The 12,438-nt window shown below is 53.0% G+C and overlaps 1 protein-coding gene across 6 annotated transcripts in view; it reads left to right on the top strand.

Moving 5' to 3' along the window:
* LOC133754352 (general transcription factor 3C polypeptide 1-like) overlaps positions 1 to 12,438 on the top strand; it is a 69,439-nt gene that overhangs the window by 10,029 nt on the left and 46,972 nt on the right. For 5 of the 6 annotated variants that reach the window (XM_062184833.1, XM_062184837.1, XM_062184834.1 and 2 more), the window contains exons 5-6: positions 128 to 224; positions 4,468 to 4,591. In XM_062184833.1, the coding sequence (XP_062040817.1) occupies positions 128 to 224; positions 4,468 to 4,591 (221 nt within the window). Of the gene's footprint in view, positions 1 to 127; positions 225 to 4,467; positions 4,592 to 5,119; positions 5,158 to 12,438 lie in introns of those variants that run through there. The other variant, XM_062184839.1, reaches the window with a different exon arrangement.

Consider the following 12,438-nt stretch of genomic DNA (forward strand, 5'->3'; position numbering starts at 1 on the left):
CTGGCGTTCCATATGGGTGCTGGTTCTTGTCCCAGCTGCTCCACTTCCAACCTGGATGATGGTTGAGACCTTGAGCCTGGGCCAGACGGTGAGTTTGAAGAAGTCAACTGTGTGGTGTCTCTCGCAGGAGGAGCAAATACGACATCCTCATGGAGAAGCTGTCGGTGATGCTGAGCGCACGGAGTAACCGCATCGAGACACTGGGCAGGCTGAGGGAGGAACTGGTGAGCCGGGGGGGGGGGGGGGCGTGGGGGGGGGGGCCGGGGTGCCAGGCTAACCCTGACCTGTGCCCAGCCTGGCGAGCTGCCTCAGCCTAGACAAGGAATTGCAGCCCCGAGCCCTGCGGTGCACCCCAAAGGATCGGGCTGTCTTCCCTTTTGGAGGGTGAGAAAAGGCTCAATGCCAGGGCCCGATTTCCCTGCCCTCCCAGCCGTCGCTCTTGGCCCAGCTGTCAAGGTTCACACGGAGAGTGGTAAATCCTCAGGTTTATACTTCCTCCCGTGATTGTCCCCAGCGGGCTTAGGCTGCGATGACGGAGCAGAAGAGGAGAGGACAGGGCCCAGAGCACCTCGGCCCTGCCTCGTCTCTGGTCCAGGAGCAGTGACTGAGTCACAGAGTGAGCACGAGAGGAAGAGCAGAAGGGAGGGGGGGGTGCTGCTCCCTGCAGGAGTGCACGTCAGGAACAGGAGGGCGCCAAGACAGCCCTGGAGGTTGGAGCACAGAGCGTCGCATGTGAGGTGAAGGTTCGTGGGGACCTGCTCTGTGGTCACATATCACAGCCACAAGGACTGTCGTTGCCACTGGTCCTCCTGTGCCACACTGGTGCAGCTCTGGTCTCCGATTTCCTTGTTTGGAAATCAGAACTCGCTGCAGGGTCACTGCACGCCCAAGTCTCTTCAAAGCCAAGGTTATAAACCAGAGGCTTGTGGGTCACACCTGGCTTGTGAAAAATCAATTTGACTTAGCTTTTTCTTTTTTTTGAAAATGGAGATTTCATATACACACCTAGGTGTGTATGTGGGGAAAAAAAACCTCCATTTTCCTTTCTCCAGCTTCCCTTGAAAAATCCGCAGCTCTGAGCCTGCAGCCTGTCCTGACAACAGTGAGCTGGAGCTAGGTGTGCACTGGGCAGCCCCCGCCCCCAGCCCCCTCCTTTGTGTGACCCTCAGACCCCGAGGCCGAGCGTCAGCGCCATCTGTGATCACGTGCACCGTGCTTTCTAGCTGACTAACAAAAGTAGGAAATAAAAGGCCGCTTGAGAAGGCCTCTCTCAGGAGACCCTAGCAGAGGTGAAGGAAGTCCCGACCCCCCACACTGGCCCTGGCTGACTTCGGAGATTGGAGACTTCTGCCCTGGAGTCGCTGGGGCAGGGAGCTGGGGCTGCTGTGCCCTGGGGTCAGCACTGTGGACTGCATCAGAGACAAGAGTTGACTGCTGCAGGCCATTCTTTCACTTATCCATTCAACAAACACCGTAGCAGGTGTCTCCTTTGAGTCAGAACCGTGCTCCACCCTAAGAGGGCAACAGCGAACCAGGGTGACGGGTCTGTGTCACAGAGCTGTTCTAATGGAGGGGCAGGCGAAGAATGCCTCCGAGCTCAGTGACAGAGGCTGGGGACAGCTTCACAGGGCAAGTGACACTCCAGGGGGGCCCTTGCCCAGGCGGACAGGTGCATTGGCATTTCAGCCGAGGAGAGCAGCTCACGCAGAGGCCCGGAATTGGGGAGCCCGTGGGACGTTTGTAGAGGTCACTGGGGGTGGCTGATGCTGGGGTGCTGGGGGGATGGCTGGAAAAGAAAGGGGACCTATGATGCTGGTCCTTGGGCCAAAGCACTGCTGAGTGTTTGGGGAAGATGGACAGGCCAAGGGAGGGCCATTGAAATGGGTGGGGGTGGCAGCCGTGGCCAGGGAGGCCTGAATTGATTTGAGAAGCATTTTAGGGGTGAAACGAACCGGTGAGTGGCTGAGCCAGGATGTCGAGGAGCAGGAAGCAGAAGGACCTGAAGATGAAGTCCATGTAGCTTCCATGATCAGAGCGGGTGCTGCTGGCCAAGGTGCCTGGGAGTTTGGTCTCGGCCGAAGCTCCTCGGAGAGGACAGTGCCTGGTCGTGTTGGGGCCTGGTGGATGTTTGTCAGATGGATGCGTGAATGAAGCACACAGCAGTTGGGAGAGAAGGAGGCACAGGACAGATTTGATTTTTTTTTTTAAAGATGTATTTATTTATTTGAAAGGCAGCATTACAGAGAGGCAGAGAGAGAGAGAGAGAGAGAGAGAGGTCTTCCATCTGCTGGTTCAATCCCCAAAAGGCCGCAAGGGGCGGATCTAGGCTGATTCATTCCAAGCCAGGAGCCAGGAACTTCTTCCGGGTCTCCCACATGGGTGCAGGGTCCCAAGGACTTGGGCCATCTTCAATGGCTTTCTTCAGCCACAGCAGAGAGCTGGATCAGAAGTGGAGCAACTGGGACTCGAATCGGCGCCCATATGGGATGCCAGCACTGCAGGCAGAGGCTTTACCCGCTACGCCACAGCACTGGCCTGACAATTTTGATTTTAAGATTTATTGAGTGTACAGATCTTCTGGGACATTCTGCTGGCCATGGCTGTCAGCAGCAGGAGTCAGAGAAGGCTGAGAGGGGTTTGGTGAAGAGTCAGTCTGGGATGAGTCTGGGGCCGTGAACTTGGGTGCTGTCTCTTGAAGAGTGAGGAGGCTCCTGCTGCTCCTCCCTCTCTTTGCTGGGCAGATGGTACGAGTCCTTGATGACAGCCCCTGGAAGGCAGGATTACATCATCCTTGCTCACTTAGGGTGGTCCAGGCCTCGCGCCATATGTTGAGGGCTGGGGGATTGATGGATAAGTTTCCATAGGGTCTTTCTGTGATGCTGGGGGCCCAGCTAGATTAACGATGGACGCCATTTACAAGCCACTGCGTCTGAATGGGCCCCGTGGGAGTCATCTGTGGTTTTGGGTGCCCATATGTTCTGCTGAGCGTCCACCTGTGTGGAGGAAGCCACCCCAGGCGTCTGTCTGCTCACTGCCTCTCTCTTGGAGGGTAAGAGGAAGCCTAGGAGAGGCACAGAGCAGCCCTCAGTCCTGCGTGCCTCCTCCGGTCCAGTCTGTACCTTAGAGCAGTGGCACCTTGCCTTTCTCTTCCAGGTGCTACACAATCCAATAGCAGCAGTGGTCAGGAGGGTGGGACACAGGAGCCAGATGGGCCCAGTGTAGGACAACGCTGTGATAGCGGTCGCCTTAGGAAATGCCCTTTCCTCTCAATGACAGCTACAGAAAAGCAGCCCAGAAATGGGAATAAACAGCAGCTGACCTTCGGTTTCACCATCCGCGGTTCTGATAGGGAGCATGAAGGCCGCGGCCCTGGGGACGGCATGTCCTGCTGAACGGAAGCAGCCGGTCCTCGGCTCGCGCCAACTCCGGGGGCAGTGGGGGCTCGGGCAGCTGCACTGCTGGCACTGCTTGCCAGATCTTACATCTTAAGGGAAACCAGAATCTGGTTTCTGGTTTTTTGTCCCCCTGATATGAAATCTTCCACCCTGATGTTGGGAAGTGAATTACTTTTTTCAGAAACACGTAGCCGTGGGCATTTGGCAGAGCAAATGAGACGCTAGTTAGGATGTCCACATCCCATATTGGAGGGCCTGGGTTCAAATCCCAGTGCCACTATCAATTCCCGCTTCCTGAGCTGGGGATGGCTCCAGTACCTGGGGCTCTACCGCCCACATGGGAGATCTGGATGGGGTTCCTGGCTCCTGGCTTTGGCCTGGCCCCGCCCCATCTGTTGCAGGCATTTGGGGAGTGAATCAGTGGACAGGAGCACCGTCCTCTGTCCCTGTCTTTGACTTGCTTCCTCTTTGTCTCTGCCTTTCGAATCAATACATAAACACGTAGAGGGAAAGGCGTGCCTTTGACGGCCCTTGCGGTGAGACAGTGAATGTGATCATTGTGGTCCTCTCCTCCTGGGCAGAAGTAGGAGCAGTACCCTGGATGTACCCTCATCGTTTGTTGTAACGTCATAGCTGAACGACTTTCTTAAAAACATCCCAAAAGGCATTTTAAGATATATTTTCTCCTATTTGTTCCCCTACCTGTAGGAGATGTATGATTAATATTCTTACATGGTTAAAAAGATCCACACACTGTGCAAGGGCCCATGTGGAAAGTCTGCTTCCATCTCTGTGGCCACCTGCCTCATTCCCACCCTGTGTTCCCCTTGGGGATCTCGTTAGGCAGACACCTGTCCGCGTCTTGGCCTCAGAAGGTGGTGTTTGGAAACCAGGGCTCTGGGCCTCGTTTTATTCCTTGAGAGCATTCCTTGGCTGTGTTTGCTGGGCAGTGCCTCCAGCGTTTCTCCACTCGAGAGCCCAGTAGCTCAGGTCCTGCACTGGCTCACGTCCGCAGCTCCCCAGTGGTTTCGGATTCCTCGCTTGCGCCTGACAGTCGCTTTTGTCTTGGCAGGGGCTGTGTGAAAGGACGTTTAAGCGCCTGTACCAATACATGCTGAATGCCGGACTCGCCAAGGTCGTGTCTCTTCCCTTGCAAGAGATTCACCCTGAATGTGGGCCCTGTAAGACCAAGAAAGGTAAAGATCCAAGGCTCGGCTCGGGTCCCGGGTGGGCTGGGCTGGGCTGGCCTATGGCTTCTGTCCGTCTTCTCAGCCCAGCCTTTCTCTCCGGGTACCCTCTGCCCTGCAGTGGGATGATTCACTTATTTATGCAACTCTTTACCCCTCCGTGCCTGGCTCAAGTCCTTCCCTGTAAGAAGCGTGTGGGGAATGTTTGCCGAATGGAAGCGGGGCAGGCTTGCACCCCCCAACATGCCAAGTTCGTGGTGTCCTTTGCTCCTTTTTTTTGGGGGGGGGACTTAAAAACATGCTATTTTATTTTTACATATTTGAAAGGCAGAGACAAAAATCTCTTCATCTGCTGGTCCACTTTCCAAATGCCTGCAACAGCCAGGGCTGGGCCAGGTGGAAGCTAGTAACCGTGAAATCAATGCAGTCTCCCACGTGGGTGCAGGAATCCAAGTATTTGGCTTATCACCACCGCCTCCCAGGGTGTGCATTAGCAGAATCTGACGCCAAAGGTCGGATCCACTCTTTGCTATTTAGGTCAAGTCTCCAGAGGTCATTGAAAGCAGCATTGCAGCTACTCTGGGTGCAGCCTCCACTAAGCCTCTCTGTTCTTCAGCCAGCCTTCTCCAAGAACCTCTCTTTGTGCCACGTGGCCTTGTCGCCTGGCCCTGTAAGGTCGGTGCTGTTGTCACTTTTTCACATGTCAGAAAATTCAAGTGAAAATGCCGAGTAACTTAGGAGAGGTCAAGCGCTCTGTATGGTAGAGATAGGATCTGAAGCTTCTAAAGCAACGAAATGAAAGACGGGACGCCCTAAAACCTCCTGGGGTCCCTTCTTGATCACTGTCAGTCCGGATGAGCCAGAACCATTTTAAAAGCTGGGAGTCAGAGCTTTCAGTAAAAGAGGAGGAATAAATGCATTCATTTGCCCTCTACCCAGACACCCCGGTCGTGAAGAGAAGGGACTGGCAAGAGAAGATGGGACAGGAAGTGGCGGGGGGAGGGCTGGTGACAGGATTTTGGCGTCAGACACAGGTGGACTGATGGTGACTGAGCAGCTGGGGGAGCTGGGCGCCTGTGAAGGGTGGCAGTGTGGATGGATGGCTCAGAACCGGAAATAAATGCAACAGCTGCAGGTTGCAGGCACCTTGGAAGGCGCAAGGGTGGATGGGCCTGGCGGGGAGAAGACTGGTTGGCAATCTGTGGGAGGAGACGTCCCCCTGGGCCCCCTTCCCTATAGTGCTCAGCCTTTCCCACAAAGACAGAAGTCTGGCGGTATCCCAAGGCAGACATAGGACCAGGCCGGGGCCACTGCGGTGCAGAGAATGGGGACAGTGACAGTCTCTGTTGGTGAGAGTTCCCTCAGTCTCCTTTCCCAGTGGCGCTGCCTCTTGGTCTCTCCTGTCGTTTGATGGTGACATCCTCTGGTAGCTTCCTAAGAGGGAACGTGGACTCCTGGGACACTGACAGGCAGACTGCAGCCCCCTAGACCAAGGCTGGAGGCTGGCTGTTCTGAGAGAAGAGTCCTCCCAATACTGAAATCTGGGGGTCTCCCAGCAAAACAGCCACCTGTGCTGGCTCAGCCCACACTGGTGCCCACTCGATGACAGCCTGTCTCCTCCTGCTCCCCCCACTCCACAACACAGGACCTCGGCAGTGTTTTAGTTTATGTATATATGTATATAGTTTTACTTATTTGAGAGGCAGAAAGAGAAAGAAATAGAGAAAGGTATCTCCCAGCCACTAGTTCACTCCCTAAATGCCCCAACCACTGGGGCCAGGAGGCAGGAATGCAGTCCAGGTCCCCAGTGTGGGTGGGAGGAGCTCAGTTAACTGAGCTATCTCGCTGCCTCCCAGGGTCTGCATTAGCAGCAAACTGGAGTCAGAGTCGGATGTTGAACTCCACTGTGAGGGGCAGTCCCAGGAAGCTAGGCTAGCGAGCGGTGGAACAGGTACTCTACTGTGGGATATGGGCATCTTCTTTTTTTATTTTAAAGTTTTATTTTTATTTATTTGAAAAAGTTACAGAGAGAGGTAGAGAAAGAGAGAGAGGTCTTCCATCTGCTGGTTTACTACCCAGATGGCCACAACAGCCATAGCTGCACCGATCTGAAGCCAGGAGCTTCTTCCAGGTCTCCCATGCAGGTGCAGGGGCCCAAGGACTTGGACCGTCTTCTACTGCTTTCCCAGGCCATAGCAGAGAGCTGGATCGGAAGAGGAGCAGCTGGGACTAGAACTGGTGCCCATATGGGATGCTGACACTTCAGACCAGGGCTTTAACCCACTGCGCCACAGCACAGGCCCCATGGGCATCTTAACCACCTGACAAAATGCCCACCCCTAGGCAGCATCTTAATGCTTCACCAAATATTTGAGGAAACTAACATTAAAAGAGTGGCGGGAGCCTGTGTTGGGGCATAGCAGGTTAAGCTACTGCCTGCCATGCCGGTATTCCATATGGGTGCTGGTTCCAGTCCGGGCTGTTCTACGTCTAATCCAACTCACTGCTAATGCACCTGGGAAGGCAGAGGGAGATGGCCCAAGTGCTTGGGCCCCTGCCACCCACATAGGAGACCTGCATGGAGTTCCTGGCTCCTGACTTCAGCCTGGTCCATCTCTGGCTATTGTGGCCATTTGGGGAGTGAACCAGCAGATGGAAGAGCTCTGTCTCTCTTCATCCCTCTCTGTCAATCTGCCTCTAATTAAATAAATCTAAAAAGAAAGAAAATAACAAACAGGAAGTAGAAACAAAGTGGGGAGCAGAAGAAAATTTACAAATAAGAAAAAGATCCTCAGAAAAGAGAAGGTATAGCATCCATGAAAGTAGAGCAAGGGGCTATGAGCAGAAAATAAGAAAGAACACTTGGAAATAAAAGAATTCGGACTAATCGCAATGATAGATTTAGTGAAGAAAACCATCAGATAAAGTCAAATCTCCCAGAGAGAACAAAAACTCAGAAGAGATAGAACATGGGAGAAGCAAGTTGAAGAGACTGAGCTTAGAGGCCCTCCACCTACATAATTGGGGGTGGGGAGGAGGGAGCACACCTAGGACTGAAGAGGAGGTTATGAGAAACGTTGCAAGGCGTTTTCTCGGCTCTGAAAGAACTACGTTTCCAGATCCCGAGGCCTGTCAGTGCCTGTCCTAATGAACACAAAGAAATTCACGCCCTGCAACTTCAGAAAACCTAGAGTAAGAAGCCTCCAGAGAGGAGACCTCCGAGGGCCCTGGGGTATCCGAAGCTGGGGGAATTGGAAGTTCGGGGTGTTGAGCCTTGCCATCGGTCAGGAACCAGGACAAGTTCAGGCATGTCTGTACTCAGGGCCTCCTGTTAGAGGCTCCTGGCGGATGTACACCGTGCAACGATGGGTGACACCAAGAGATGGGGAACTGTGGGGTTCTAGAAGCAGGGGCAGGAAGCCAGGCCAGCGAGTGGCTAGCGAGATGGCCCTGGGGAGAGCAAAGCCCTGAGTGACAGGTGCCTGGCTCTGTGTGTGTGTCTAGGGTTAGCTACTCGTCTGTCAGAGTCAGCATGAATTAGTGGATGGCACGCAGGAAACCAAGCAAACATGAAAAAGCAAAGGCACTGACTCCAAGGAGAAGGAAAAGGTATACAAGAAAAAACTGCTTTGGACCCATGGGCTTGGCCTTGTGGGTGGAGACTGGTTCCAGCAACGTCCTCAGTAGGATGTGCACTGAGCCAGGGCCAACCCACAGCGTCCCCAACACTTAGACCAGTGTCCTCGCCAGGGCCGGCAGCCCCATTTGTTGAGAGAGTGCGAGTGCCGGTCTATGGGGACTCTGCCCCTTGGTTTCCCGGCCACCCTGTCTAGCTTCCCTGGGGCTAAGCAGTCTTGTAGGGGAGATGGTGGGGCCTCAGTAGTACAAGGCCACAGGGATGGGCACACGGAAAGAAGCCTCTGGGAGGTAGGGCAGCCATCCTGGAGTAGAACTTCATCTCTGGTTGTTCACACCCCCTTCAGTGCCGCGAGGACATGTGATTGACTAAATGACGGGCTCGCGGGGGGCGGGGTGCTAGCCTTGACGTGGGGAGAAGGTGAGGAGGGAGGGCTGGGTCCCATGGTGAGGAGGAAAAAGCTCCCGGAACCGAGCGGTGCCTTGGAGAACACGGCTGCTAAGGGATTCTCCAGTGCCTGCCGCAGAGGTGGGCTGATCCACTGGGGCCTGTCTTATTCCCTGACCTGCAGGATAAAGGTTGTTCGGTGTAGACTGGTTTGGGCTTTGTTTTTTTGTTTGTTTGTTTGTTTGTTTTGCTTGAAAGTGGAAAGAAAGCAAGGAGCAAGTTCAGTTCCCTAGAGAAGCCCCAGGGAAGGCTGCTGTGTGACTGCAGGCCCCTGGAGATGCAAGGAACCCCTTGAAGGTCACAGGCGCCTGAGCAGACTGACGCGAGAGCCCTGTGCGCAGAGATCTCGTCTCCTCACTTCCTGTCAGGGTGACCTTCGGCACCTCAGTTTCCCCACAGTACACGTATTCCAGGGGTGTCGTGAGGCTTACAGGCCACGGCGTACACAGAACAGGGGCCGCACACTGGCCGCCCGCAGGCCAGCTGTCCCAGTGTGTTTGTTGAGGCTCCCACTGTCTCCTTTCATGGAGTTTGTTGCGGGTATTTAAGAAAAATTTTCACCCAAAAAGTCTGACCCCGAAGTGCTCTGTAAAAATAACATGAGGCAACCTTGAGTGACAGTTTGTTAATAGCGATTGGCTGGGCAGAGAAGCACCACCCCCTTTGCTCTCTGCCTGGCCCCCGGAGGGGTATCTGTCCATAGAACCTATCCATGGGAATGGGAGAAGGAGACTTCTGGAAGAAGGGTCAGCATGACTGGGAGCACCAGGAATGGGGGCTGTGTCTCCTCGCGTGATGAAGAGGGCAGGCCTCCGGTTAGAATGAGTAACACACGTGCACGCAGAGGCTCGCCCATTCCCAGGTGGTCCCAGCACCCACCCCTGCTGGCACACGGAGTCTCAGTTACTTATCTGTGTGGCTTTTTCCCAGCTAGGACGTGAGCTTCTCGAGGGTGGTAGCCGCACCCTATGTACTTTCTAACCATAAGGCCTGTGCAGTATCTCCATGGCACAGCTCAAGCGCTAAGTCGGTGCGTAGCCAGTGTGATTTAATTAAGCACCACTTCAGTTACTTTTCCTGCACAGGTGGAAGGGTTGGCTGCAGTTTACAGGGGGTTTTGCCTTGAGCCTTGTCATTCTGGTTTGCAGATTAACATAAAACCTTCCTTCTAGGCATTGTGGGGTAGCAAAGGCTTAAGTGATAAATAAAGATGATGCATCACGTCATGTAAATTTGCAGGTGTGCCTGAATACACACGAATTCGCGTGAACATTCCTGAAACAAAGAGTTTGGGTTTAGGCACCTTCCAAATGCATATTTCACTGTGTGAAGAGATGCAGTGCTCGGTTTTGCACAAAGCTAAAAAACCTTGGTCTTGAAAACAAGCACCCTGAGCTGATCTGTTTTGCAAATCGGGATTCTTCCCTGCAAGTGTTACCAGTCATCCTGTGTTTATTAAATTGTGTAGAGAAGGAATGCAGGGAAATAGATGTGAACGTGACAGTCCCGCAGAAGCACAGTAGAATCAGGCAGTGCAGAACTGCATTGATCACAGGTGGGAGTGACTGACGGGCATTGTGCTCCTGCAGCCTGAGGCCTGCGGCTGTCATTTGTAGACTCTCCCGTTCGGTGACAAGGAGAGTCCTGCACCGAGGTGCGTGGCAGATGGTGAGGTGTCCGCACTCCCCTGGTGATGACGTGGAGTTCTGCCTTGCTGTGAGGATGGCTGGGGCCGGGCTGTTGTCTGCATTGCCAGAAGGAATTCAAGGATGTAACTTAGATGAAAGGCAGCAAGGAAGCAAGATTTAAAGAGTGATTTACAATCAAAGTGGGTGTAACAGGAAGGAGTGTGGGCGTGCTCACAGGACAGCTGCACCGCACCAGGTCAGGGTCCATCCCTTTATTTGACCTAGAGGCATACAGAGTGTGTCTGGGGCAGGATTAGGGTATAGCCTTTTCTAGAAATCGCCGAAGCGTCATGGCGTCAGGTGCCTGATGGGAGTGGGAGTGTCAGCCATGGTCATTTTAGCATAATGAGCAGAAGGTTAGCACAGGGATGCAGCCAGTAGCTGTATCGGATGCTTTTAGCCAGTGCCAGTTCTAGCAGCAAACACTGCAGAAGTTGCATTGTTTTTTGCCACGTGGACGGGGTGGAGGGTTTGGATGCCGCAGGTGGGGCTACAGCCCAGGGGAGGCTTCAGGGAAGTGCTGGTGGTGTCAGCTCCTCCTTGCCAACATCACAGCGACTCTTCAAAAATAAGCAAGTTCAACAAAATCTCAGGACACCAGATGTTTGAAAATCCACTTTATTCCTAAATACTACTAATGAGCAATCTGAAAATGAAATTTGGAGAACAATTCTGTTCCCCATAACTTAAGAATAAATTTAACGAAAGAAGAACAAAATGTATACCTTGAAAACCGCAGAACGTGGTGAGTAGAAATTTACAATTGAAGTCAATGGAAAAACATCCCATGTTCCCAGGTCGAAAGGCTTAACATCATGAGGATGGTAATTCTCCCCCAAATTAATCTGATTCCACACAGTCCATTTCAGAATCTCAAGCTGAGTCCTTTCTGGAAGCAGTCAGACTGTTTCTAAATTAAAATTCATAAGGAAAATCATAAGGGACCCAGAAAGGTAAAACAATCCTGAAAAAGAATACACCAGAAGAACTCACACTTCTCACTTTCACAGCTCACTGCAGCAGACATGGGGAGCCTTTTTCTGCCACGGGCCATTTGGGTAGTTATGACATCATTTGCCAGCCATTCAAAATTATCAGCTTTGTTAAAATTAGCTTGCTGTAGATTTATTGAATTTCGAGTTCTGCCTGTGGTTGCCTTGGCGGGGCCAGACCAAATGGTCTTGCAGGCTGCAAACGGCTTGTGGGCTCACTGTTCCCCAACCCCGCACTGTAAAGTCACAGTAAGCAGAACAGTGCGGTCTAGCTCAAGGACAGACATGTAGATCAGTGGAGTAGAATCGAGAGTCCAGAAATCAACCCATTGGTCTGTAGTCAGCTCATTTCCACAGGGTGGCAAGGTCATTTCCTGGAGAAAGAGTGACGGCTCACAAAGGGCCATTCAGATTCTGTACGGAGTCGCTGGTAGCCTTTGATGTGGATTTTATCAGGCCCAGAACCTCAGCCCACAGTGCCCCTGGAAAGATTAACTGGGAAGCTAAGGGAGTGGCGTGATTGAGGAAGGTCTCAGTGCTGCTTCTGTAAATCAGAGCCTCTGCGAGAACCCACAGGCAGGATTGCAGGCCTTAAGGTTCATCCGTCTCTCCCAAAGCCGATATCCCGGTGTTAGACTTCAGATGTTAGACTTCGAGATGTTTTCAGGAACTCACAGCCCTGATCAAACAAACTAATATCCAGTCTACCCTTAGAGCCATATGGATTGCAGTCTACCTTTGCCATTCCAAAGGAAGCAGGCTGGCCAATCAAAGGAAGGCCACATGTACTGTGGACCAACCAGAGGCCCACACACAAGCAGATCCCACTGTGCCTCCCCAGCTTGGAACTCTAAGATTCACTGCCTTGACTCCCGTGGGGAACCCAAGTGTTGAGCCTTGGCTGCCTGACTCTGTGCTGTGTGTTATGCAATAAATGTCTCCTTTTTTCCAATCACCCGATGCCCATGATTGGTTTACTGCACTCTGGGTGTGCAGGCCCAGTTTGGGGGGTTCTTTGGCAACCCCTCAGCTAGTTTTGGGGTAATTCTGTAACAGTTCCACTTTACAGGCAAGTCCAGAATAGGGACATGT

Source organism: Lepus europaeus (assembly GCF_033115175.1).
Source record: "Lepus europaeus isolate LE1 chromosome 21 unlocalized genomic scaffold, mLepTim1.pri SUPER_21_unloc_7, whole genome shotgun sequence".
NCBI classification, from domain to species: Eukaryota; Metazoa; Chordata; class Mammalia; order Lagomorpha; family Leporidae; genus Lepus; species Lepus europaeus.